The sequence below is a fragment of the Aspergillus fumigatus genome, chromosome 4, assembly GCF_000002655.1.
Source record: "Aspergillus fumigatus Af293 chromosome 4, whole genome shotgun sequence".
Taxonomy (NCBI): domain Eukaryota; kingdom Fungi; phylum Ascomycota; class Eurotiomycetes; order Eurotiales; family Aspergillaceae; genus Aspergillus; species Aspergillus fumigatus.
The window spans coordinates 1,888,055-1,914,445 of NC_007197.1; the positions used below are offsets into that span (position 1 = coordinate 1,888,055).

At 51.1% G+C, this 26,391-nt stretch overlaps 10 protein-coding genes across 10 annotated transcripts; 7 read left to right on the plus strand and 3 right to left on the minus strand.

Annotated features, from left to right (window-relative positions):
• The first annotated feature begins 196 nt into the window (after nucleotides 1-196).
• On the plus strand, nucleotides 197-3,726 carry sok1 (TCP11 family protein). Its single transcript, XM_747005.2, has 4 exons — nucleotides 197-1,144; nucleotides 1,231-1,624; nucleotides 1,687-2,370; nucleotides 2,435-3,726. The coding sequence occupies exons 2-4, from the start codon at nucleotides 1,421-1,423 to the stop codon at nucleotides 3,332-3,334; spliced, it is 1,788 nt and encodes a 595-aa protein (XP_752098.1). The 5' UTR covers nucleotides 197-1,144; nucleotides 1,231-1,420; the 3' UTR covers nucleotides 3,335-3,726.
• A 7-nt stretch (nucleotides 3,727-3,733) lies between these two features.
• On the plus strand, nucleotides 3,734-5,203 carry AFUA_4G07290 (uncharacterized protein). Its single transcript, XM_747004.2, has one exon. The coding sequence runs from the start codon at nucleotides 3,882-3,884 to the stop codon at nucleotides 5,070-5,072; it is 1,191 nt and encodes a 396-aa protein (XP_752097.1). The 5' UTR covers nucleotides 3,734-3,881; the 3' UTR covers nucleotides 5,073-5,203.
• Nucleotides 5,204-5,264: 61 nt separating this feature from the next.
• AFUA_4G07300 (uncharacterized protein) lies at nucleotides 5,265-7,294 on the minus strand. The gene is made up of 3 exons (XM_747003.2): nucleotides 6,441-7,294; nucleotides 6,214-6,369; nucleotides 5,265-6,150 (listed from the first exon to the last, which is right to left on the minus strand). The coding sequence occupies exons 1-3, from the start codon at nucleotides 6,828-6,830 to the stop codon at nucleotides 5,833-5,835; spliced, it is 864 nt and encodes a 287-aa protein (XP_752096.1). The 5' UTR covers nucleotides 6,831-7,294; the 3' UTR covers nucleotides 5,265-5,832.
• A 2,583-nt stretch (nucleotides 7,295-9,877) lies between these two features.
• On the plus strand, nucleotides 9,878-10,747 carry AFUA_4G07310 (nicotinate-nicotinamide nucleotide adenylyltransferase; the record flags this gene model as incomplete). The annotated part of the gene is made up of 1 exon (XM_747002.1): nucleotides 9,878-10,747. The coding sequence occupies one exon, from the start codon at nucleotides 9,878-9,880 to the stop codon at nucleotides 10,745-10,747; it is 870 nt and encodes a 289-aa protein (XP_752095.1).
• A 211-nt stretch (nucleotides 10,748-10,958) lies between these two features.
• Nucleotides 10,959-11,987, minus strand: AFUA_4G07320 (uncharacterized protein; the record flags this gene model as incomplete). The annotated part of the gene is made up of 3 exons (XM_747001.1): nucleotides 10,959-11,284; nucleotides 11,383-11,461; nucleotides 11,844-11,987. The coding sequence occupies 3 exons, from the start codon at nucleotides 11,985-11,987 to the stop codon at nucleotides 10,959-10,961; spliced, it is 549 nt and encodes a 182-aa protein (XP_752094.1).
• An 18-nt stretch (nucleotides 11,988-12,005) lies between these two features.
• AFUA_4G07330 (J domain-containing protein) lies at nucleotides 12,006-13,509 on the plus strand (the record flags this gene model as incomplete). The annotated part of the gene is made up of 3 exons (XM_077804588.1): nucleotides 12,006-12,273; nucleotides 12,340-12,603; nucleotides 12,667-13,509. The coding sequence occupies 3 exons, from the start codon at nucleotides 12,006-12,008 to the stop codon at nucleotides 13,200-13,202; spliced, it is 1,068 nt and encodes a 355-aa protein (XP_077660734.1). The 3' UTR covers nucleotides 13,203-13,509.
• A 323-nt stretch (nucleotides 13,510-13,832) lies between these two features.
• AFUA_4G07340 (ubiquitin-ubiquitin ligase UFD2) lies at nucleotides 13,833-17,448 on the plus strand (the record flags this gene model as incomplete). Its single annotated transcript, XM_746999.1, has 7 exons — nucleotides 13,833-13,862; nucleotides 13,924-14,627; nucleotides 14,699-14,909; nucleotides 14,966-15,421; nucleotides 15,479-17,066; nucleotides 17,107-17,274; nucleotides 17,339-17,448. 7 exons carry the CDS (start codon nucleotides 13,833-13,835, stop codon nucleotides 17,446-17,448), a joined length of 3,267 nt encoding a protein of 1,088 aa, XP_752092.1.
• A 665-nt stretch (nucleotides 17,449-18,113) lies between these two features.
• AFUA_4G07350 (3-oxo-5-alpha-steroid 4-dehydrogenase family protein) lies at nucleotides 18,114-19,317 on the plus strand (the record flags this gene model as incomplete). The annotated part of the gene is made up of 2 exons (XM_746998.1): nucleotides 18,114-18,227; nucleotides 18,277-19,317. The coding sequence occupies 2 exons, from the start codon at nucleotides 18,114-18,116 to the stop codon at nucleotides 19,315-19,317; spliced, it is 1,155 nt and encodes a 384-aa protein (XP_752091.1).
• A 645-nt stretch (nucleotides 19,318-19,962) lies between these two features.
• Nucleotides 19,963-22,912, minus strand: metH (5-methyltetrahydropteroyltriglutamate--homocysteine S-methyltransferase; the record flags this gene model as incomplete). The annotated part of the gene is made up of 4 exons (XM_746997.2): nucleotides 22,472-22,912; nucleotides 22,184-22,403; nucleotides 22,003-22,122; nucleotides 19,963-21,936 (listed from the first exon to the last, which is right to left on the minus strand). Exons 1-4 carry the CDS (start codon nucleotides 22,480-22,482, stop codon nucleotides 19,963-19,965), a joined length of 2,325 nt encoding a protein of 774 aa, XP_752090.1. The 5' UTR covers nucleotides 22,483-22,912.
• Nucleotides 22,913-23,089: 177 nt separating this feature from the next.
• AFUA_4G07370 (uncharacterized protein) lies at nucleotides 23,090-26,381 on the plus strand (the record flags this gene model as incomplete). The annotated part of the gene is made up of 2 exons (XM_746996.2): nucleotides 23,090-24,169; nucleotides 24,226-26,381. The coding sequence occupies exons 1-2, from the start codon at nucleotides 24,040-24,042 to the stop codon at nucleotides 26,379-26,381; spliced, it is 2,286 nt and encodes a 761-aa protein (XP_752089.2). The 5' UTR covers nucleotides 23,090-24,039.
• Nucleotides 26,382-26,391: the final 10 nt, after the last annotated feature.

Consider the following 26,391-nt stretch of genomic DNA (forward strand, 5'->3'; position numbering starts at 1 on the left):
GACCCACAAGAGCCACAAGTCCACATAACCACCAACGAATCTGGCTCTGTTCAAGGAAGGGGACTAAGGAACTAGTGGATAATCCCTCCTCAGTCTTGGTCTAGACGGGTACAATGAAATCCCCTGTACGCTGTAGCGAGTACTCCGTAGTAGGTTGTCTATCAACTGTAGATAATAGTCATCTACTTTATATGGAGTGACATCTATTGCCCTCACAACGCCCATCCGGGCCGCGTTCAGGGGTTCAATCAATCAGCCACTTTGATACCAGCTTCATTCACTTCATCATGGCCGTTCTTCTCTCCAGTCTGAACTAACCTAAACTTGAATTTTAAACCTTGTTCCCTCTTCTATCCACTGTTGGCTGCTTCTCCGTCCCAGTTCATGCAGTACCTGAATGCGTCCGTAACTTGCAACTCATGAGCAGCCTCACTTTCCTGCCTTACCCTTTGCGTTGACAGGCGATTGTTCCCGATTCGACCTTTTGTAGCTTTCTATTCCTTCGGCCTAGGTTCCATGATTCACGTTTCGCTTTTGCTCTCTGACTCCGCTGTGGTGCTGTGATCGTGTGCTTGGGAGGTCTCCCTCGGTTCTCCATCCCCAGTCTCCAGGTGCAGGTGTGGCCATTTTCAGAATACTTTTTGAATTGCCTACCCTGTCTTGCTGAAAACATCTGCTTCTCTTGCCATTGGCTATATCAAGATACTCTCTCCTGGTCGCTTTGCCAGATTTGACCTTTACCTCTCCCTTTGGTTCCCTTTGGAGTTTTGGACCGCTTCGTCTCTTCACTGCGCTGCAGTAGGTCGCTTTGCTTCCACTTTGTTTGCTCTTAACTCAGGCCTTTTAACTCCTTCAACTGTGGTTGCTTATTCTCCACGTATCCCTCCTCAGTATCTCCATACGATCATTCCTTGTCTTGTATCGTCGTCACCCTCCAATCTCCCGCTCGTGCCTGGCTATACAGCAGAGCTGTTCAGAGTCGGCCTTATCTAGCAACGCCTAAGGGAGAAAGGCATTTTGTGCAAGATCTAATCTAGGAAAATATACGAGCAAAGTATCAATCCTGGGATCTAATCTGAAACCTGGTTGCCCCATTTTTGCGATCACCGCCTGCGATCTACATCCGTTGACAAGCACCAGGCAAGTATGTTTATCCCCCTCACCCCTTCCTCCGCCTTGACCCCAACTGCCCCAGGCAAGGACTGACCAAAGGGCTAATGGAAGGGATAGCTGATCGACCTAGCAAAAGTGTCCAGGGCTATTATGGTGTCTTGATTACATCGGAGGGATTGGACTACTCAGTGGTCGTGAATCATACAATTAAATCCGCGACGCCCAGACAGATCTATACCGCTCTCCAGAGGATTGATCATTGATCATTGTTCACTATCAACACCAACGCCTCGGGACCGCTGATCGGATGGAGATGGATCTTCAGAAAACAAAGGAGGCGAGTCGCAATGCGCCGGGGAAGGAAGAAGAAGGAACGGGGTGTCCACTAGAAGCATACAACGGAAGCCGTCATTCAATTGACTCCCTCGAGAACGATTCTCGGGATCATCGCGATGCAACCAAGCACAAAAACGGCGCCAAAGACCGCGCGAGGACAGACCAACCATGCTCCGTGAGTGGATCTTCCCATCTTTATACTTGTTTGCCCAAACTAACTTGGATGCGGCGAGATAGGCGACGCCGCAGGCTCTTCCGCCTCCTTCGGCTGAAGCGCTGAGGATACCGAAAGCATTAGAATTGAGCGCGAAACAGCACAAACTACTCCAGGAAGCCAAACGATATCCTCCAGTCACTAAAAGAACACTGAGCGAGCTCGACTTGCCCTGCATCATGAGCAATATCAACCTTCGGATGGACGCCAATTTCGACCGCGACCTACATTTCAAGCCGGATTTAGATGGGGAGAAAGGGAGAAGGAAAAGGAAAGAAGCGGGAGATTACTGGGAGGCGATGGCTGCCGAAATAGCAATCTACGCTTTTTGCGCAAACCAGACTGAGGATACAACAAACGACGACCAGCAGGATGACCCCCCGCAAACGTTCGAGCCCCGATTGCCCGCCATGTTCGAGACCCTACAAGACGTCCTTAAGACCTTGGTCCCGGAGCGCGATCACCCGGCCGTTACGCAAAACTTGGAGGTGGCTCTACTGATGCAGCAGGTCAGGAAGGGAGTTCTCGACATGGTTGGGATCGCCAACTGGTTAGCCAGGCTCCTCAAAACACATTGCGCTCCGATGCGGGACGAATGGGCAGACCGCATGGTTGAGCAGATCCGTGCTGGCTCGGAATCGCAGGACTCCATGGAGATTGTCCGCGGGCTGCAGACCCTCTTTGCCATTTTGGAGGCTATGAAATTGGTAGGCTTGGCCGTCGTTGGTTCTACACACACACAGGTATATGTGCTGACTTTGTTGCTTCTAGGACGTGGCAAATCACCAGATCCGCGCCTTTCGGGTTCTCCTAATCGAAGACACTGTCCCATTCCTGCAAGAGTACTTCCGGAGTAAGATAGCCCGAGACAATTTTCACGTAGAGGCTTCGCGGCTATGGTATCTGGACGTACGGGAGCAGGAGCTACGCAAGCTGGGCAAGAGTGCACATAATGACAGCTTCCTTCCGATCTCTCTATTATTCCACGGATTAACCGATATCTTACTACAATTCCACGGGCCTGAAGGTTTCCCGGAAACCTTTGTCTTCGACTCGGACCGCTTATGGCAGCTCCGGTCTGGTCTCCAGAATCTCATCACTCTGGATATCTGCTGGTTTATCTTTGAATCATACGTCCATACGCAGAAACGGTACTTGTCCGCGCCGGCTCAAACGTATGCCAGCTTTCGCTCGCGAATTGGGTCATTGATGGAGGAGAACGAAGCCTGCCGGCGGGGGTCGCCGCGATGGTTGAAGAATGTGCGCGGGATCGCCCTGGAAATTGCACGCTTTGCGTGCGCAGCATGCTCTGGTGATTCCATGGTCTCAGATGCTGTCATCGCGCCAATCGAAGCGACGTTGGAGTGGCATCTGTCCAACGAGTCGTCGGAGCTGTTCCAGTACTTTCAGAACGCGCTGCGGCAGAAACTGCTGGCCTCCACGTTTGCGTTTGCCAAAAAGTACCTCAACATGTCGCCTCTAGCGATCTGCGAGTCCCAACGAAGCTACTCGCATTCGCCACTCCCGCAGCACTACGATATTGAGCGGATATCGATGCGACTCGCCCACATTGGCGTCCTGCACTGGAGGGTCTGGGCACCCATCCTCTACGTGCACCAGAGCCTGTCGCCGACTGACGTGGCAAGCAGTCTACCAGCTGCAGAGTCGTAACGACAGTACTACCCATGTGGGTCTGGTTTGCATTACATGGGTATTACTGCATACATTCATACCTCTGTCTTGTTTCCATTCGGTCGTTCTCTTGGAGTTTCACTGTTAGCTTGCTGGCTTCATCTCTTCGGATGGCACAGAGCGGAGTTCTGGGTCAATTTCTCGTCATTCGTTTCTTGTCCGTTCTTGTGGCTTGCAATTCAGCGTCTTGCATCGGTTCTAGTCGGGTCATTGGCGTCCATATGGGAAGGGCATTCGATTTAAAAAAGCCTTCCTTCTTCTGGGCTGGGTGTTGTCGCATACTTGATAGAGGTAGTACCAACCTGGTATTGCCATTAGTGCGATTAGAATGAGTATTACTATAATATTAATATCGATCGGTTTACCGTTATATTGTAGCATAGTTCATAGTTAAAAACTGTGCATATTATGTAAGCAGGTGTCCGTAGTGCCCTGCATAACGCCTTACAGGCGAGTCTGCGGGATACAGCGACTCCTCACTCGGGCAATGCAATAACAAAATGCCATCGTACTTGGCAAACCAGAAATGCGCATATCATCACGGCTCCTCGGCTCTTACACCTGGCTCAACAACCTCAGAGCATCCCAGCTGCAGCGCATAGCCCAAGCAACGGGGATCCAGTCCTCAGGAACAAAGGCATGTCTCATCGCCCGGTTAAAGGAGGAGCTGCCGCATCGAAACCCAGAGAAGCAGACTAGTGCATGCGCAAGCACAAGCTCAGGCACAAACACCGGCGCTATGAGTATCCTGAGCATCGACATGGGGATTCAGAACCTCGCATACGCGCATCTTCTGGTCCCGCGCGATAGCCATACAGCGACCGCCGGGACCGTAGTGAAGCTAAACGCATGGCGCCGGCTAGCCGTCTCGGATGCATTACTTGACCTAGCCCCTGATTCCCTGGGGAAGATCCAGGAGGGACGTGCGTCGAATGCATCGAAGCTCACAGGGAAAGCGAACGTGAAAAGGAAAGAGAAAGAGAAACATACATTCTCCCCATCCGAGTATGCGCGCACGGCGTACGCGCTCGTCACGCGCTTGCTGCACGCGTACCGGCCCAGCCATGTACTCATCGAGAGGCAGCGGTTTCGCTCTGGCGGGGGCAGTGCAGTGCAGGAGTGGACGCTGCGGGTGGGTGTGTTTGAGGGGATGTTGTATGCTGTTTTGCATGCGCTGGGACAGGCTGGGGAGGGAGCCGAGGCGGGGATGCGACCGGTGGTGCTGGGTGTTGAGCCTAGGCGGGTGGGGGCGTATTGGGAGGATCGGTTGGGGGTGGATGTGGATGCACCGAAAAAGAAGAAGAAGAAGGCTTCGTCGAGGGAAGGGAAGAAGGTCAAGATCAATATAGCGGGGGAGTGGTTGCGTGCTGGGATGGGAGGCGTGGAGGCGGGCTCGGGGTCGGCCTTGGGCTCGCCGTTTCGGTTGTCTGTCGCGGATGATTCTGAGCTTCGGGCTCTGGTCAATGCGTATTTGCGGCGGTGGGCTGGCAAATCGAATGCTGGGAAGTCGGTATCGAGAGCTAGGGCTAAGGCCGAAGGGCAGGCTGCGGTAGAGGAAGACGGGGCCGTGTTTGAACCCCCAGATGTGCGCAAGATGGATGACCTGGCGGATTGTCTGGTTCAGGGCGTGACTTGGTTGGAATGGCAGGCTATGAGGCAGCGGGTTTCGACAGAGGGGTTGGATGCCGTCTTGCGGTTGGAGAGCCGAAAGCTTTGATTTATGTGATACCCTGTATAGTAGACTATGATTCTGACTCGGTACTCCAGACATGAGATATCATTGCATTTTACTCTGCATAACTGAATATAGGATCCGTGGTGGCCAAGTGCAAAGGTTCCAAGAAGTGATCAACATAATACTGAGTACAATGCTACGCTATTGTCCCTGTTACAGACAGGCAAACGCGATAGGAATCATAGAAATGGATTGGCTCGCTACACAGTCTATTCAGATTCGTCACTTCGCCGGAATGCAGTGGATCGTGCATCTATACGTCATTCCCGCAGATCAGAAAAAAAAAGTTCATACAATTGGCATCAAAGCACTGTCGCTGAACAATGTCGAGTATCCGAGTCTCGCCAGATGTGACCAATGACCGTTGAGAATACAGAAATTCAGCCGGAAGCGTCTCCATAAACTGCAAAAGAAGCAAGAAGCAACTCTGTTGGTTAAATCGGCGAGATCTGGCCTGATCCGCTTCATGGGAGAGAGAAAAATAAAAGAAGCACCAGAAGGGTATGGAAAGATTTCTCCCCCTCCGGATAAGATGAGAACGTAAGAGTAAAAACGTCTATATGAAGTTTGTGCCCGAGCTAAGTTTGTACCAGAAGAAAGAAGAAAAAAAAGAGGAGAATTCCTCGTTCAAGAGGTACAACGCCAGCGTGCGCATTCCGCCTCGGAATCGATGGTTTCTCGGTTACAGAACGGCCATTGTCACGGACTCGGATACCCGACGATTCGCATCAGGCTGGCTAACTTAGTGACGGCGGAAGCCGGTGGGGTAGGGCAGCTTGCTGGTCTTGAAACCAGTGGGCTTCGGGGCACCGCTGGGGAAAGGATTGGTGCCGTTGCCGTAGCCATAGGGAGGGCGAGCAGTGGGAGTGGGCACACTGGAGGTGGGCGCGTCGTCATCCTCATCCTCGTTGTCGTCCTCGTCCTCGCAGTCGTCATCCTCCTCATCGTCATCCTCCTCGTCGTCGTCCTTGTCATCGTCAGCGTAGTGCTCGTTGGCACCGCTGTCCTCAAGGTCACCGCCATTACCAGTGGGGGTAGGAGCAGAAGCAGAAGGGGCCGTCTACAATTGCGTTGTGTTAGCACCGAAAGACGCGCGGAGACATGAGCGGAATCCAGTACATACCACAGTGACGGTAGCAGTGACGGTGACAGTCTCCGGCTTGCAGCTGTTGTCGCTTCCAGAGCTGCCAGAACCAGGTGTAGGGGAAGAAACTGCGATCAGGGTAGCGGTGGTGGTAGAGGTGGAAGAGATTGTGGTGGTAAGATCCGCAGAGGAAGTCTACGATACAGAAAGTCAGTCAATCGGCTGCAATGTGACAAAAGTAGTGTAATATGATCAATGCAACATACAGCGAAGACAGTGTGAAGATCAGTTGAAGTCTTGTGGATAGTAGTAGTGACGACTGACTTGGTGCTGCCAGAACCCAGAGTGTAAGTGATAGTGACGTCCTGGCCACCATTGTCGTCGCCGGAATCACCAGATCCAGGAGCACCAGATCCAGGAGCACCAGTGCTGAGAGGGATGGTGGTTGAGGTAATTGCAGAGATCGAGTCACCAGCAGCGGACGAAGACTCGATCGGAGTCGGGTAGACAACGACAGTTGAGGTGGAAGCAGGAGTGGTCGAGTTCAAACCTCTGGGGTGAAAGAACTTGCGACCATGGAGAGCCTGATGGTTGGCCTCACCACCGGCAGCCAGGATGGCCAGAAGAGAGACGGAAAGCTTGCTTGTGAACTGCATTTTCGATGATATATCGCACAACGACAGTCAATGCCTTTGCGAATCTTTAGAATGTTTTGGTTTTCTGTTCTTTCTGACGAGAAGACTGTGCCTAGAAACGAATGTGGGGGAAGCGAAATCTATTCGCAACCGATAGAAAGAGTGGCTGTGTGTTGAGAAAGGAATGATCTCTAACACGAGGCAGAAGTAAAGGCCGCAGACAGTCTGGATGAAAAGGAAAAAGGCCGGAAGAGGAAGAGAAGAGGGAGACCAGATGCTGATGTAGAGGAATTAAAAGGAGGGAGGGGCATGTTCATCCATCACAGACTAGGACAGTATTGGTTATAGCCTTCAGGATTCATATTAAACTAATTAAACTAATTAAATTTTGATTATGATTATGATTAACCATTTGTCTCTACAGCAAGCATCCCATATCTGATACACGGGACAAACAGCCCGTGCAGTTGTGTCAAGCAGGTTTGGTACCTAGTACAGCCTGCAGCCTGCACTTAGACTAAACCAGATAAATACTCATACTATCCGTAGAATGACTCTTGAAGTGGGTGGCGCTCAAGTGGAGAAGCTAAAAGGACCAAAACGACGGGAAAAAGGCTAAACTTTGTCTCATGTTGTGATGCTGTCTGTACGGAGTATTTCGACGTCAACAGACATCAGAGAGGTGGTGTGTCAACATAGACCGACAGCCATTTCGAGTCAGTCTGTTACATCCTCTTGTGAAGCTAACAATGTCTCCTAGAAGTTATCATTCGGATGTTGTTGGTGATAGCCCCTTTCTATGGACTATTCTCCGTATCTGACACAAAGGATGGAAATAATATGCAATTACAGCGGTGGGTTCAAACCCAGGAACCGCACGCAGATTGGCTGCAGCCTGAGATGAAGGCCCGTTTCATGTTGTACTGGTGATGTGTGATTGGCTGATGCCCCTTGCTTAATCTCTCCGCGTGCCTCCCGTTCCGTGGCACACACACACGCTTTCCTTCTCCGTTGCTGTGGTGGGATTACCTATTTCCTTGGTCGCTTGCTTACCTTACTTACCTTTGCGCATCTACTCCGTAATTGTCCCTCCTTTTTCCACCTTCGCCGTTCGGTTTGCCGGTATCCAGATACATTCAGGACACGGCACAGGTTTACGGGGGATAGGCTTGGTAGAAGAAATTCTAGACAGACTGGAGCGGCCATTTCCGCAGTGGCCGCATTGCTGGAGGTCTCTCCTTAGATAAATACCAGGTTACCAAGTCCAAGACTTTAGCATGCGCTGGCCATTCGACGTACGGAGTGTCCCAAGAGGCGAAGCCCCAAAGGAACTAGAAGTCGGGATAGAACAATACTCTGTACCGCTCCCAGTCCGAGGCCCAACAGTACATACCATTTCTAACTTTAAAGGATACAAACAATGGAACCTGCAATGGCAAATTCATCTTGATCTGCTCTCAGGTCAACACATTCCGTGCCCCTGGCCAAGCTTATTAACTCAAATTTTCGTGTCGAATTTGCACGAAGGAAGGAGCACTACCAGTAATACTGACGACGGGGCACAACTCTTGGCTCCGGTGAATTCTATGCCCCCTTTCCCCTTTTCTGGTCGTGGAATACAGAAGCCACTGTCTATTTCTTCACATACAATGAGCGTTCGTCTCCGGAGTCAATAAAATAGTGCCATTTCCGCGTCTATTATGGAGTATCATGAGCGAAATGCAACCATCTATGGTAAATTGCGAGCTTTGACAGTCGCCGATCAACAGCCATCATGCTGGCAAGCGAGGATCGAGAGGCATGGATAATGGATAGTTTACTGATTGTCGATTCGAGGTGGAGAATAATAGAGAGTCTAGACAACGAGCAAATTGTTCTGGAGTCGCGGCATTTCTTCAAATGACTGACGTCTAGGCTAGTTTTTTTCAGTTGTCCAGAGTAGACAGATGGAATTGGCCACCCGTGGCGTCTATCCGGGCAGTCCGTAGGCTGAGTTGAAACGAGGTACGAAGGACCTGTTGCTACGGAGTACAGTCTGCTACTTTCGTGGCTGTCCTCCTCGCTTGGTCTCATGTTAACCACCCTACGCCAATGTTTCACATTCGGAAGTGGCTTTGATGTCGGCCAGTGACGGTGATACTGAACAACAGAGGTCTGGAGGGTTGAAAGCGTGACTTTTGCGTGGCCTGACCCCTTTTGAATTATGTAACACTCCGTCTACAGTGTGATCCTAATCGAGACAATTATATGATTGACTTAACTAGCATCAATAATCTGTCCCCATACCTAGAGTATATAATTGGCCCAACAAGGGATTAAGGTACTTGACGGACAGCTCGATATCTGCATATTTTAGATGACTCCCTCCGAAGAACATATACGTTTATAATCACAGAAGCATCAATGATTCAGATCCCCAAATATTGACAAGTTATCTTAATGAAACATGATTCAGATGATCTTCCCCAGCAAATATGGAGTATCTACTCCATACCGCGTTTGAGATTCGAAATGGGTCAGATTTCACACATCAGGCCGCGGGCCCCAGTGTGGGAATCAAAGACTCTTCCAAATGTCTGAATTTATTCCCATGGAGCTGTGATTTGTGAGGCCAATGACCCATGATTATGATCGTCTCCGCGTTAATCAAGCTGTTACAATTTACGAGCTTGTCATTCGGCCCCTGGCCCACAGACCAGTTATTTGCTGGTCAGACTGGCCGGAAAGGCGTGCAAGACAACATCAAGATCTAAATTCTAGCCTGGCCCCTAGGTAGAGCCATTAAACCGGCTCTTCAAGTGCATCTGAAAGAGAGCATGAGTGCTGCTACCTTCAATATCTGCCGTCGTTGTGCCGTGGGCTGCGCATTCTGGAACTGCAGCCGCCCGCCTTCTTAACCTTGGATGATTTATCAGAATGACCCCACCAGTGGATGCCAGTCAGCCGCCTCTGACGTGACAGCATCAAGCGTTATTTGGATGGCTGTTACCTTAGCTTAACAGCCCTTTCTCACTATCAACACGTCGTGAGTGTCTTGCTAGCCAATTTGACTACCAGAGTCAGCCATCATGGCGAGCAACTCATACAAGGCGCTTCGATCACAATATCAAGCCGCGTTGAAGCGCTTCATCACTTCTTCCAAGAACCTCGAGATACTTAATTCCGTCCCGTTGAACCACCAACAATACCAAAAACAGCCTTCGCAGGCCCCAGACATACTCTATGTCCTGGACTCGTCGTTCAACCCTCCAACTCTTGCTCATTTGAGGATCGCAAGCTCAGCCCTTCTGGAAAAACCCAGTGTCCCGTCGCGGCTGCTGCTACTCCTCGCTACCCAGAACGCCGATAAGCCATCCAAGCCGGCCAACTTCGAAGACCGTCTGGCTATGATGGAGTTGTTTGCGCAGGACCTGTTATCGCACTTAGGGACGATCTCGTCCTCTCCGGCAGACGCGGGCCTCCAGCAGATCGACATCGGAGTGACAAAGAAACCATACTTCGTGGATAAAGCGGCGGAGATCGAACAGTCAGGAATATACCCAAAAGCCTTGGAGCAGGTTCATCTCACGGGCTACGACACTCTGATCCGAATCTTCAACCCCAAGTACTATCCCCCGGAACATACCCTCCAACGGCTGGGGCCGTTCCTCTCTCAACATAGACTACGGGTCACCATGCGTCCTGGTGATGAATGGGGCAGCAAGGAAGAACAAAAGGCTTTTCTACTCCACCTGGCTCAGGGCGGCCGAGAGCATGAAGGCGGCAAGCGTGAGTGGGCGCAGCGCATACAGCTTGTAGAAGGGAAGAAGCCGGGTGACAAGCCCGTGAGCTCAACGAAAGCACGCGAGGCCATCCAGACGAATTCGCAGGATCTCGACTGGTTGGTCCCTCGGAGCGTCCGGGAATACATCCTGTCTCAGCGGCTGTACGCCGAGTAGCCGAACTCACGCCGTCTATGGGTACTTGGAGTAAACTCAGACAGCGCTATCGTAGCGTAATGACTTTTTACCACCTATTTCCGCGTATTATACACGACCAAACCTCACCAAAGCATATATACTGAGACAAACAACCCAACCGGAACACCCTACTCCACATCATATACCTAGCATCAAATAAAGATACAACGTCACGGGTGCCATCGTCTTTTCACTCATCATGGTCTTCTCTCTTCCCCAGGGTATAAGCCAATCCACCGCCCACCATATTGAGCAGGCAAAGGCCCATGGTCGTGCCGCGAACAATTCCCCGCGCGCCCCATTTCTTCATCAACGGCTGCCGTCGCCGACCTGCAAGGAGAAGATAGAGGCCCGACCATGCGGCGCTGATCCCGGCGCTGTCTGTTTTGAAGCCCTGGATATTCGCATAGCTGGTGAATAGAAGGACCGGGGGGAATAGCATTGGCAGGAACTGGAAGGGACGCATGTGCTGCGCGGTGATGAGAGACGCCAGGAGAGTGGGAGGGAATGGGTTTTCTAGAGGTAGAGGCATACACGTTGATTAGACTCTTGTTACTATATCGGATTATGGAATTCATCACAGATCGTGTGGTCATTGCTAGCTGGGTCCTTACCTCCCCATGCCTTGGCTCGTTGCATGAGCGACTGTTTCGCCTTTTCCGTTGTGTCTTCGCCAGCCATTGTTCCGGATGACTAGGAATGTCTAGATAAAGGCTTAATAAATGAACGATGGTTATCGAACGAGAAGCAAGGAGATTTCTCAAATAAGGACTATGGGGACTGTCTTCAAATTAATGCTCGGTCGTGCGACAGTAGCGCTAGCTCGTCTACTGTAGATAAAATACTCAAAGTTACCTACCGCTGGGTGAGTGATAACCTGACAGGCCTAGCCCGCGGCTTAGCGTCAACATCTGAACTCCGAAAAAGACACCACGTTTATCTTCCAGAGCTAGGGAGACCAACCATCACAATCATAGAGTCAAATTGACGCTATTCTTCCCTTATTCGCTGGACACCTCAACAAGGTTCTGTTACCGTCTGGAAAGCGTATTATCCTCTCGTTGCCGTCGCTTACGCCCACCGAATCAAGGCCCTCTGCCGCCTTTAACTTGCGCCGCCTCCAAAGCGAGTTTTCTTCATAGGAGAAGAAAGAATCGATAACCGACGGAGCGGGTGTCCAGCCAAGTTTTTCAACGCCCGACTCGACGGCTAAACCCATCAGATTATCTCGTCCACCATGCCGTCCGCTTCAGCATCCGGCGCGGATACTGGCGGTTCAGCCAGATCACGCGAACACAATCAGGGGAACCAAGATCGCAAATACACTGCGGAACAGAAGGCAGCCGTGATCCGGATACGAAAATGCTCGAGCACAGCGTACTACGAGATTCTAGCCTTGGACAAGTCTGCGTCGGATGGGGAGATCAAGAAGGCATACCGCAAACTGAGTTTATTGACACATCCCGATAAGAACGGGTATGAGGGGGCGGATGAGGCGTTTAAGAGTGAGTTTTTCTCCTCAGATGCTAGGATGATGGCATTGCGGATGTAGCTGATGCATGTGGCTGCAGTGGTCTCTCGTGCTTTCCAGGTGCTATCGGACCCGGACAAGAAATCAAAGTATGATAAATTTGGTGGAGATCCGGACAGCAGGTTCACGCCTAGTGCTGGGCCGTCCGGGGCGTCTCCTTTTGGTGGCTTTGGTGGTGGTGGTGGGGGGTTCCCGCGCTCAGCGGGTGCTGGTGGTCCAATGTTCGAGGAGGAGATATCGCCCGAGGAGCTGTTCAATCGCTTCTTCAATGGCGGGTTCGGAGGAGGAGGGTTTGGTCCTTTCGGTACGCTTGGCTCACATTCTTCTCTTGTCTCTTTGAGGGCTCATACTTACGGATGCTATTTAGGAGGTCCTCAGTTTGTTTTCAATATGGGCGGAGGTCCAGGTTTCCGGGTACACCAGTTTGGAGGGCCACGACCGCGACGAAGACCCCGCGAAGCCAGCGCTCAGGCCGAAGCCGCACCGTCTGGCTGGGCAACCTTCCAGTCACTACTCCCTCTCATCCTTCTATTCGTGCTTCCTCTGCTCTCCTCTCTTTTCTCTGGCTCGTCGTCTCCTTCCGGTCCTTCCTACAGATTTGATGCCGCCGTACCCCCTCACACTATGCAGCGGACGACACCGAAATACAACATCAATTATTTCGTCAATCCTAGGGACGTGGAAGACTACAGTGCGAAGAAACTTCGCCAGCTGGACACAAAAGTGGAAGTGGACTATATCACCAAATTGCGGTACGAATGCGAGAGCGAAGTACATGCTCGGGACCGGATGATGCAAGAAGCCCAGGGCTGGTTCTTCCCAGATGTAGAGAAGATGAAGGAGGCGAGGTCCATGGAACTTAAGAGCTGCCGGCAGTTAGATTCTCTGAAGGGGAGATATTAGCAAGCCTCAGATATGCCCTTTTCCATTTGACCCGCGACTTTGGTTCTCTACAATTCCTTTTTGGCCGCAGCTCCTTCTGTTTGCTTTTCTATTTTGCATTAGACGCAAATGACTGGCGGAGATTTTCGATGGCGTCCCATGGACTGATGAGTACTGATGTCTATGATTACTCTTATTGTGCAAATACTTTCTTATCGACGGCTGTGAGACGAGATTAAATCATCAACTCAAACGCAATTGATACTGTTCTTTAGAGGGATAAGTGATAAACAATATAATATATTTATTTTTCAGGTTTTAACAGGTGGAGCAATGGCAAGGGCGGTCTGCCTGGCTTAGTTAAGGGCATTAATCATGCAGGCGAATCTCAGCGACCATGACCGAATGTCATCGGTACAGTAGAGTGACCACTAGCATTCATCCATCGGCCTGGCCGGTCGTTACCCTTCCTGATACTAAATCATCGATGTGCCCAGATTCCTCCAAGCGCATATTTCTTTGACTGTTGGCTTCTGTGATCACACTTGGATCAGTCATACTAGTAACTGCTTACTCTATCTTCTCCGCACCATTCTGCCCCGCTGAGCCTCGTCTTGGGACATTCGTTCACATCTCCCCCGTCAACGGAGGATGTCAGATACTCTTTCTGATGCGGATAAGGTGAGTGCGTTACCACTTGATTCTCGTTGTCGAATCTAGTGGTTTTGTGGCCGGATGTCAGCTAAGACTTCTTTTGCAGATCCGCAACAAGCGCCTTGCAAAGCTTGGGAATCCATCCTCATCCTCGCAAAATGCGTCAGGGCCAGAGACAGCTTCTACCCAGCCCTCTACACCTTCACTGCCCAGTCCTTCTCCTCAACAAACCTTCGACGCTCCGCAGCCCCAGATAAGTATCAGCAGCGCACCGCGGTCACAAACTTCTTCGCCTCGGCTGGAGTTGCAAGAATCAGAAGGCAAGCGAATCAAGATCACACCGTCGGCCCCTGCCAGTCCTGCACCGGAGTCAGTAGCTGATACCCCGGTATCGAACACGCCCCCGCCACCGAAGGCAGAAGAGAGTATTGAATCCTTTGAGGATCGCACACTAAGCGCCGTCTTCAAGCTTAGCTTGAGGGAGGACCGACAGCGGGATATCCATGGGCACAAGTTGATCTACTTGCCTGGGTTGCGGAGTGAACTTGAGGACCAGGGTCGCGAACCGCGCATCGACACGACTGTACTGGACCAGGCCCTCCTTGAAGCCGCCTCGAATACCCAGCAGAAGCCTTTGGACTATCTATTGCCATGCTGGGGCCGGATCTCAAGGCTGCACAAAGGGTTTCGCCGTGCCCGCGAGGATGATCCGAAATTCGCTGTCATCAGTGAGGCACGACGCCTGTGCATGAGCTATTGCATCTTTGCGATCACGATGCCGGAGATGTTCGGGTGGGTTCTTACCTCTCCCCTGTTCAGTTGACGCAACGGATGACAGATTGGCTGATTCCGTTGTCCCTTAGGCTCGAGCCATCCGAGCGGTCTCCGCTGAAGCCATATCTTCTTCTGGATCCCGAAGATGATAAGGGAGTTGATCTTGAGTTCTTGGGCGAAGCTGTGAAAAGATTTGAGGAAGACGAAAGCATCAAGCCGGCTTTCATCGCCGCCGTAGAGGAGATGAGCCGCGACCTCGCTTCGATGACTATCAATGATGACTACAAGTCTTATCTAATAGTATACTATGCCTCTAGCGCTTTTTTCTTCAAGATTCCTGTTGCTGACCTGTCTAGGCTCTGCGAAACCTGGTTGGTAATCCGGTCATTGCCGCTGCTATTACGGAGTCTTCTTTTTTCAACGAGTGCCGTGATCCAGCATTGTTTGAGAAGGAGACGCTTCTGGGTCCGTGGTTCCGCTTGTCACCTCTCCAGGGCAATGTTACCATGACCTATTTCTCGAGTCCCAAGACTCGAGATCAGTCATATATCTTAAATGCGCAAAGATCCATGAGGATGATACAGCAGATGCTTAGCTCAGATCTGTTTGATGTCGTCAATCATATCATTCGTGCGAATAAGGAGGCAAGAGACAGAGTCCTGGACTGGTTCGCTGCCGCGTTGAACATCAACCACAAACGAAGAGCAATGCAGGTGGATCCTACTACCGTAGCTTCGGACGGTTTCATGTTCAATCTCACAACATGTCTAGACAAGCTTTGTGAACCTTTCATGGACGCAACCTTCACCAAGGTAAGCTTGGCCCTTTCATCTCATCATACTCTTCCACTAAGCTTACCGGGCTTTTAGATTGACAGGATTGATGCCGGGTATTTGCACCGGAACCCGCGCGTTGATATGAAAGATGAAACCAAGATCAATGCCGATCAGCATGCGTCGGACGCGTTTTACTCAAAGCAGGAAGAAGGGACTACCAACTTCATCACTGAAATCTTTTTTTTGACGGTTGCTGCTCATCACTACGGTAGTGAGTCCCTGACGTCAAAGCTGGACCAGCTTGAGAAGGACCTTCGGCACATGGAGGGTACGATCAGGAGGTTTGAGCTGGAGCGACCCAGATGGATCCACAATCCAGTGCAGCTTAGGGTATTCGAACAGGCTCTGAGGAAATACAAGGACAAGCTGGACCTGGGTCTGGCCCTGAAGTACAGTCTGCAAGGCGTTCTGTTCGACGACCAATGGCAGGCACGTTCCATGCTGTTCATGAGATATGTCATCGTTTGGCTGCTCAGGCTTGTGTCCGGCGTCAACTTCCCAAAGGAACCGATCAAGTTGCCTCTTCCGGAGCAGCAGCCGGAAGTTTTTAAATGTCTCCCCGAATACTTTGTGGATGACATTGTCAGCAACTTCAAATTCATCATGTGGTGCATGCCGCAGATAATCACTGCGACACAGGGGGACGAGTTAGTTATGCTCTGTATCACTTTTCTGGAGAGTTCGGACTACATCAAGAACCCTTACCTGAAAGCGGGTCTTGTTTCGATCCTGTTCCGGGGGACATGGCCTCGCCCTGGTGGCGCACGCGGTGTTCTAGTCGATCTTTTGAACTCTTTCCCTTTTGCTAATGAATACCTGCTGCATGCCGTTATGAAGTTCTATATTGAAGCAGAGCATACGGGGACGCACACCCAGTTCTTTGACAAGTTCAACATCCGCTACGAAATCTTCCAGATAATCAAGTGTATCTGGCCAAACACTCTGTATCGAAACAAGCTCTACAACCAGTCCAAGCAAAATCTGGACTTTTTCGTTCGCTTTGTGAACTTGCTTCTAAACGACGTGACATATGTGCTTGATGAATCCTTTGGCGCATTCATCACGATTCATGATACCCAGGTGGAGCTCAGTCGCAATGGGAACAACATGGATCCTCAGGAGCGTCAACAAAAAGAGGAGCATCTTGCATCCGCTCAACGGAACGCCAAATCCTACATGCAGTTAACGAACGAGACGGTCGCCATGCTCAAGTTGTTTACGGAAGCATTGGCAGACTCGTTCACCATGCCTGAAATCGTCCAGAGATTGGCAGACATGCTTGATTACAACCTGGATGCCATGGTTGGCCCAAAGAGCTCCAGCTTGCGAGTAGACAATCTGCAAGAGTACGGTTTTAACCCGCGGGCTTTGCTGAGTGAGATCGTCGATGTGTATCTCAACCTGATGGGCAAGGAAAACTTCATCCTCGCCGTCGCAAGGGACGGACGGTCCTACAAGCCGGCGAATTTTCAAAAGGCAGGGGAGATCCTCCGCAAATGGTCGCTGAAATCTCCGGAGGAGCTCCAACAATGGGAACAGCTGCAGGCGAAGGTCAGGGCGGCCAAGGAGGCTGATGAACAAGCCGAGGAGGATCTTGGCGAAATTCCTGATGAATTCTTGGGTATGTTCGGCGAATTACTTACGTGGTGATGGCCAGATAGCTGATGGGTTTTCTCTAGATCCCCTGATCTATACCTTGATGGAAGATCCAGTTATCCTCCCTGGATCCAAGGTATCCATGGATCGTTCTACTCTTCGATCTCATCTTCTGAGTGACCCACATGATCCGTTCAACAGAGCTCCGCTCAAGATGGAGGATGTAACCCCTGGTAAGCTCTTGTCTTTTGTCTTTCTTAATCGTCGAAAGCGACGCGGCTGACTGGGTTTGCCTAGATACGGAGCTCAAGGCCAGGATTGATGCATTTAAGGCGGAGAGACTAGCGGCACGACGACAGCCCTTGACGCAGACTGTGACTGACACTATGGATACGTCGACTGATTGAAGCACAATAAAAACTCGCATAGAAATTCTTGATGGATAATAATTGCTCGGCATCGACATCTGAAGCCACTCAAGCCAGCCCCTGCGCATTACTTTATTTTTGAAGAAAGAATGCCATGCTTGACCTCCTGGGTTGGAACGGATTTGTCTTCAGGTTTCCCATACACTGTGTCCTCGGCTGTTTGGTATACTTCTAGATATACATTATGAGTACTGGCTGCCAAAGGAGGGAGAAGAGATACATCCATCTGCAGTTGTGACAAGGAGTTGATCAATGTTCGATACATCGAACCTGTAACTAAGCAGCTGATCACGTGCAGTGACTGTCTCGTGACATCATTGGATGAACCAAAGCTATTGATCCTTCTTTGTTGACATGGGATTCACCTCCAATATCCCTAAATTCACTTCTTTTTGTTGTGTTGAGACTTTAAAGAGGCATATGGCCATGGTCTGAAGATTTACTCCCGGAGTTTCCTTGATCACCCTCGTCTTCGACTCTGTAGCACCTGTGCATCTCAGCGTCCCAAACCAGCGTGGCCCTTAGAATAAGTTGGTAGCGAGATCAGGGACTAATACCACGTATGTTTTTCTTTTCATCAGTGTTAATCATCTTATTGATTTCACCTTATTTCAAGTTTTCACTGATGTGTCAGACAGGCAAATATGGGCTCCGCATTTTCGACCTTCATGGGATCTCTTCCCCCCTTGAGAGACCTCATCCTACCCACTCCTCAGGCCTACACAACCCTGCTCAACATATTCCAATATTTTCCAGTGGTAAGTTTATGCAATTGTCCTTGAACTATGGTAGTCTAACTTAAACCAGTTCTCGCTCGTCCAATGGGCTGTCTCCTGGCATCCAGCTGGCAAAGGCTCCTACCAGAGATCCTGGCTGAACATCCCGGGCAAACTGGGGTGGTTTCTCATGGAGATCGTGGGACCAGCAAACCTGCTCTACATTCTTTACAAATTGCCGCCAGCGCTCAACATTACCTCGCTCCCACTATCTAATAAGCTCGTTGCGTCCCTATACGTAATCCACTATGTCAACCGTGCCATCATCTCGCCGTTCTTCGCGGCCCCCAGCATGTCCCCCATGCATGCGTCCGTCGTCTCCATGGCGGTGCTGTTCAACTGGCTCAACTCGACCTGTCTGGCTGGTTGGCTGGTGGGATACCACGTCCCGGTGCTGGGGTACAAGACCGACGGCGCCGTCTCGGGCGTTCCGGGAGGGCCGTCGTCCTACTCCGCCGCAACGCACTTCCTGCCTTGCCTGGGGATGGTCCTCTTCGCAGCCGGTATGATAGGCAACATCCACTCGGAGCGCACCCTCTTCCATCTGCGCCGCGAAGCAGCAGAGAAGCGCGACGCGGCCGAGAAGTCCGACGAGGATATCACCCAGCATGGAGACGAGGACCATCCGACCTTTATCCAGGCATCGTCCTCGTCCTCGTCTACTGACGCGGATGCCAACGCCAATGCCAAGGGCAGGAAGAATAAGTATGACAAGGTCTACGTCATCCCACCCGCCCGCGGTGTCTTCCGTTCCATCCTCTACCCGCATTACGCCTTCGAATGGCTCGAGTGGCTCGGCTTCTCTCTCGTCGGCACGGCCGTCTTCCCCGCCGCTCAGGCACTCGCCTATGCCTCGCCGCCCTTGCCCATCGCTCCGTGGCTGAAGCCCGCTGCCGCGCTCGCGGAGACACTACAGGTTCCCCTGCCTCTTCCGGCGGTCGTGTTTGTTGTTAATGCGGTGGCTAATATGCTGCCTCATGCGCGCTGGGGGAGGAAGTGGTATGTAGAGAAGTTTGGGGAGAAGGCGGTCGCGGGTCGAGGGGCTGCTGTTCCATGGTGTCCGTGGCTGTGATGTGGATTTCAGTTGCGAGCTTCTGCGGTGAAAGCTCAAAGATAGGACCTCATCTCTCTTGGATAGTATGACCCATCCTCGCTAGTTACTCTGGTGTGGAGGTAACTTATGAGTCTTCACATCACAGAATGTCGCTGCGATACATGTTTTTCAGAGTTTTCTCATATCCACAGGCCTTCAGTCACCATCTACAAGGTCTACTGAGATAGAACAGAGATAAAATAGAAATTGCCTTTCATTTGAGTAGGCTCTACGAGGTAGATCTAAATCAGTACCTCCAGTGTCATGTACAACACATTGTTGAAATATTGAAAAACCATCAGCGGCGCCGACTGCCGCGATCATGCACATCCCTTTTGATTAAAACCGAAGTAGCAGAAAAAAAAGAAACATCCCACCGATGGAAATGCTGACCGCATGTAGAGGCAGTCATGTTTGGCTTGAACGCCGATGTTGAAATCGTAAATGTTGAAACTCCGTTGACCCCCATATTTTCTAATACAAAACCCCGAACCCTTATGTTGAACTTTTGGTATCATCGTCGTAACTCATCACATTAACAAAACGAAAACAAATTCCGTTTGTTTCCGGAGCGACAGGTTGAAGAATGTCGTCCCCGTTCATTGAAAAAGCCAGTCACACCATTTATTTGGTGTACTTCTGGCGGTAGAACTTGGCAGCATTGACCATGTTGGTCAGAGCAGCCTTGGTCTCGGGCCACTGACGGGTCTTCAGGCCACAGTCAGGGTTGATCCAGAGCTGGTCAGGGCGGAGGTAAGGAAGCATTTCCTCGATGCGATCCTTGATCTCCTGCTCGCTGGGAACACGAGGAGAGTGGATGTCATAGACACCAGGTCCGATATGGCGAGGGTAAGCCTCCTCGACGAAGACCTTGAGCAGCTTGGCGTCAGACTTGCTGTTCTCAATGCTGAGAACATCGGCATCCAGAGCGGCAATGGCGTGGAAGAAGTCCTGGAACTCAGAGTAGCAGAAGTGAGAGTGGATCTGAGTACCATCGGAGACACCGCTGGTAGCCAGACGGAAAGCACGCACGGCCCAGGTAAGGTAGTCCTCACGCTCCTTGCCAGCACGCAGAGGGAGACCCTCACGCAGAGCAGGCTCGTCGACCTGAATGACCTTGACACCAGCGGCCTCCAGATCAATGACCTCGTCACGGAGGGCAAGGGCCAGCTGCTGAGCCTGGACGGACTGGTGGACGTCGTCACGAGGGAAAGACCAGCGGAGGCAGGTGATGGGGCCAGTAAGCATACCCTTCATGGGCTTCTTGGAGATAGAGACGGCGTACTTGGACTCCTTGACAGTCATGGGAGCGGGACGCGAGATATCACCAACAATGATGGGAGGGCGCACGCAACGAGATCCGTAACTCTGCACCCAGGCGTGGGTGGTGAAGACGTAACCGGTGAGACGCTCACCGAAGTACTGCACCATGTCGTTACGCTCAGGTTCACCGTGGACGAGGACATCGAGGTCAAGCTCTTCCTGGATTTTGACAACCTCGGCAATCTCCTGCTCGATGAACTTCTCGTACTCCTCAGCGGTGATCTCACCCTTGGTGAACTTGTTACGCTGGATACGGATCTCTTTGGTCTGAGGGAAGGAACCGATGGTGGTGGTGGGGAAGAGAGGAAGGTTGATGGACTTGCTCTGCTCGGCAAGACGGACGGGGAAGGGAGACTTGCGGTTGTGCATCTCCTCGGTGACAGCAGCCTGGCGCTCCTTGACCTTGGGGTCGTTGGTGCGAGCAGACGAGGCACGAGCCTGAACGGACTTGGCGTTGGCCTCGAGCTGGTCGCGGACAGCAGCAGGGCCCTCGGTGACGGCCTTGGCGATTACAACAACCTCGTGCGTCTTCTCGACAGCGAAGCTGAACCACTCCCGGACCTCGGGATCGAGGTTCTTCTCGCTCTCAAGGGTGTGGGGGACATGGAGAAGAGAGCTGGAGGTAGAGACAATAACTCGGTCCTTGCCAAGCTTCTGGATAGCGTGCTCAACCTTCTCGATGGCAGCCTTGAAGTTGGTCTTCCAGATGTTGCGACCATCAACAACACCAGCAGAGAGGACCTGCTTGGGGCCAAGAGCGGCAATAACAGCATCGAGCTGCTCAGGGTTGCGGACAAGGTCCACGTGGATACCATGAAGGTTGTGCAGAGCAGGGAGAACATCAATGTTGTGGACAATGTCACCGAAGTAGGTGGCAAGGACAATGCGAGGAGCCTTGTCACCGAGAGCACCAATCTTCTCATAGACAGGCTTGAAGGCAGCCTTGGACTTGGCAGGGAGATCGAAAACGAGAACAGGCTCGTCAATCTGAACGTCCTCGACGCCGGCAGCCTTCAGCTGAGCAAGGAGGTCAACGTAGACGGGAACCAGGTCGTTGATCTTGTCAATAGGGTCAATTTTCTGACCACGGTCGGCCTTGGCGAGGGTCAGGAAGGAGACGGGACCCAGGATGACGGGACGAGTAATGATGCCAGCCTCCTTGGCCTCGAGGAACTGAGCAACGGGCTTGGGGTTAGAAGCGAGCTTGAAGACCTGGTTCTCCTGGAGGGTAGGCTTGACGTAGTGGTAGTTCGAGTCGAACCACTTGACCATTTCCTGTAGATATCGTATTAGAATGGGAACCTTCTGAGCACGTTTGGTTGATGGAACGGAGCACCATACCAAGCTAGGAACGTCAATGGCGGGCTGACCCTCAGATGCGGGCTTCTGGAGACCACGACCCATGGCGAAGTACTCATCAAGAGGGTCAAGGTTGTACTTGCTGTATCTCTCAGGGACGACCTATTCAATGATTTTGTTAGACTACTTAGCGGAATAAGCCTTAACAATCAGGACAACTTACGCCGAAGAGCTGGATGTGGTCGAGGACCTGATCGTAGAAAGCAAAATCGTTGCTGGGAATGATATCGACACCAGCATCTTTCTGGATCTTCCAGTGCTCAGCACGAAGTCTCTTTCCCTCGCTCAAGAGCTCATCACGAGAGATCTTGCCGCCCCAGTAAGCCTCGGTGGCCTTCTTGAGGTCACGGAGCTTTCCCATACGGGGGAAACCCAAAACGGCACTACAGAGCCCATGTTAGTGCATGTCAAGAAGAAAGCATTGAAAAGTCAAGAGTCAGCGGATCCTTACGATTGGACCATTTTGAATGATGTGTGATATGAACGAAAGGGGAGAGAGAAGAGGATACGAGATGTGAAGGAGAAGAAAGGAGGAATGGTAAGCGGGATAAATCAAAGTCACACAAAAAGAGGAGATATAAAAACAGACAAGAGAGATCAGTCTCTTGCTGAAGAAAGGTGAGTTCAAAGGGGAGGATAAAAGAGGAAGACGGAAGAGAAGAAGCAGGGAGAGGGATGGGGGAATATTTAATATTGGGATACAGAGCAGAGGATGGAGGGGAAGGCCCCTCGATGTGGGCCCGCCGATAGATAGGAGCAGCACGAGGGAAAAAAAAAAGAAAAATGACAGTACTCCGTAGTATGTTGGAGGGGAATGGAGGGGTAATCGGTGGTAATTGGCTGGTAAGACACGGAGTTATTAGGTGTTTTTATTATGACAGGTAATACTAAGGTGTATCGATGTTTCAATGACCGTCGATGCACGGAGTGCAGAGTGTGATAAACTCTTCCTGACCATACCCAATCAGTCATGAGTCAAAATGGCGTGATGGGTTATCCTCCAGAATTTTGTTAGCCTCCAGCTACGCATCCAGTCTTTTTGGGCCCCATAATTGGTGTGCAGTGTACTCCGTACCTTAGTGGGATGTCGGAGAACGCTGGCCAGTCCGGCTCGGGGTCCGTGATCGGCCACTAATTTGCAACCTAGAAACGGTTTCAGTACCTGGGTACCAGATTACTGGTTCTTACCATACTTACTCATCTCACCATCTACGTTCTCAACAGCTGTCCTCTGCATCTTGTAGAGTGAGAATGCCTAATATTACTGGTTATGGAAATGATAAGAGTGGTGATTTAGGGGTTACTGGTCCATTGGTCATTATATCATACAGTGATGCCGTTGTCAGACTGGACCCTTGGATGGAAACAATCAACCTGAATCAAGACAATTGCTTCGAACTCAAGCTTAGGTGTCCTTGGTAGACTTGCATTTACGAACTGAATGATAGGGATGAAGCTGATCTACATCCGCCTTCATCAATCCCAATGGGAAAGACCCGAAGCACTTGCGATTGTACTTAGACCGCTTTTCGAAAAACCCTACGAAGTAATCGACGAATCCTCGGTGGGATGAACAGATTCTACAAATTATCCTAAGCATGAGATGAGCAAGTAGCTAATAGGTATTGGGGACAGGACACTTCGACACGTAATATTCTCGGCGCATTACTGCTCCTCCGATGTAGATTGACCCGAGAGGCACCCATTTTATATCGCCGAAGGATATATAGTTACATAACCAATAGCATCCTTATCAGTCTTCTAGGAAGGAAGATAGAATCGCAAATTTGTCGCAAAAGCCAGGGAAGGCAAGAACACCCACGAATGCTTCCTTCCTTGTCTTGACCATCACCTCTATTCGCTGCTTCCGTTTTGGGCCTCCATGATCGTCCTCACGAGAGTTTCGGGGCTGAGCCTGGCATCTACGGCTCAACTCCGGGACATGCTTTGTTTCAGCGAAACACGCAGCGATCGATGTGTCTGTGAGGATCGTATCCTGTGTGTACGCGGGCCTCACTGATGCTCATGGATCTCCTTCTCTGCCGTCGGTTTAGAAGGATTTGGAAATCCCCTCCATCGTCCGTTGATGGACAAACATACCAACTGAATGAGACTGAACCACCACTCTTCCTAGATGACTATCAAAGAGGTGCTTGGGAATCACCTGCTCCTTATATCTGTGGACACCCCTTCTGACATGATCAGGCCTTTCATCTGCGAATGAGTATATAATCCTACCTCAAAGCCCAAGACATTCCTCCGAAGGGCTTTCGGAAAAGCTTCGAAGGAGGCTTTCTCGAGAGTCAAAGAGATTGAACGTGGTTTCGCGAAGATCTGACAGAAGATCCGGCACCTCCTTGTTCTCGATCTCTTCGAAGTCTGCGAAGTACAACGGCGCCGTCGTCACACCACATGAGTTTGGAAGTGGCTTAATGAGCGAAAGAGGCTATGACAGTGATGCGCAGTTCATTTCCACTCCGACCCACATTGCGGACAATGTAAAGGCTGCAGCCAGTATTGGTCGTGAGGGTGTACTTCCTGCGCAACCCTACCCCAACGAAGGGAACAGTTTCTTGGCAAAGGACGGCAAGTGTCCAGTTTATCAGCACACAGAAGTGTCTCTCAGCTCACCAGAGCATGAAGGCTGGAGTCCGCAGGCAATGCATGGCTTTTTCAAATCCCACGAACCCAATGTCCAAAGTCCTAAAGCCAGAGGGAGTCCTCGTCCTTCCGCGAGCCTTAACAATCGAGCTTCTTCCGGTGAGAACAATGCGAACTGCGGCCTTGTCCCAGCTGCTTCGGCTTCAGCAGCATCCCTGAACATCTTCGAAGGCAAGGACATCATCACTCCTACCCTTCAAGAACAGTCAGGGTCTCCTGGTCGTGGCTCTGGCACACTACTCCATACTTTCAATCTGGTTAGCCCGTCCACAGAGCGCTATTCGGAACTTCTCATCACAAAAAGAAGACAACGACACCCGACATGCGAAGACCAGTCGATCCACCTCGCAGACCTTGGCATCTCGAAGATGCTTGCGTCTGCGTCAACTTCACCTGTTATCTTATCACCTAGTCAATCAAGCTACGAGGACCCACACAGCAGCACCTCCGGTATTGGGACTACGCAATACCAAGGCGGTGGCATTGGTCGTCCCGCTAGGATACTAACACCGGTCTGGGACGGAGGAGTATTAAAGCTGGGGGTGCAAGATGCAAGGCAAGCGTCTTCATGCTACTCTCCCAGGACAAGCTCTGCGTCCGCGGACGTTCCAGCGAATCTTGAGAAGAGAGAAGTCAGCTGTAGCAGGACACCTTTCGCTGCTCTTTCCTCTAATTCTTCATCTCGAAGCGTATCACTCCTGGAAAAGCATGTTCCGTCCTTGGATTGTGGCTCTCTTGGCAAAACAGATGCTTTGAAGAGCAGATTTACCGAACAGTTTGATTTGAACCGGTCCATAACCTCCCTGGGATCCGTTGCAATGCGCAGTGGAGTGACGTCGCCGCGCAAAGTCAGTATTGGATGGATGTCGGGAGGGCGACGTCTTGGCTATGGATATACTGTGGTAGATGGAGACACGTACGAAACTGCTGAGAAAGACTCCGGCAAAGCATCGTCCACACGATGGGAGTCGCCGAACAAACCCCCTATTGCGCATATTATTGATCGTTTGAGAGTTTCCCGCTGGTCTGGCGCAACTGCTCTCATCAGGCCTTCAAATGCCAGCGACTCTGCGAGTTGCGACTCTGTCGTCAATTCTCGCTCCTGGCGCAGGTTCGCAGTTCGAAGAAAGAATCTCGCCGACGCTCAAATGTCTGATAACCGAAGAGTTCCATGGAGTCAGAAGCCTACAAATTGCTCGAGCGACTGTGCGGGTGAGCGTCAAGCATCGGGGCACTATGCGCAAGCCTTCAATGAGAGTCTCCGGGATAGTTCGATGGAATCTGCGAGAGAACTACAGTCATCACACAGTCTACGAATGGAACAGCACAATCATAAGCACAAAGGACATAGGCATACATTGACAAAAGCGAATCCTAGCTGTAACACCATTGGTCGGAAGAAGGGAGCACAAACCATGAAATTGAGGTCCCCTAGTCGTAAGAGATGCCGCGATACTGCGAGCGATGGCGTGTCACTGTCTTCGTCAAAGCATACTGTGAAGAAGGAGAATTCACACAGTACTCCCCAAGACAAAGAAGGATGCATAATATCACAAGATGCTCTCGAACGACCCAATGTCCAGCACTCCTATGCGGATAATGAGGAACACCACCTCCAATGCGATGACGCGGAAACAACCCTCGATGATTGGGCCAGCAAGTACCAAGACTGCCTCGAACTGTATTCTGACCCAGAGTGAAGTTATCTGG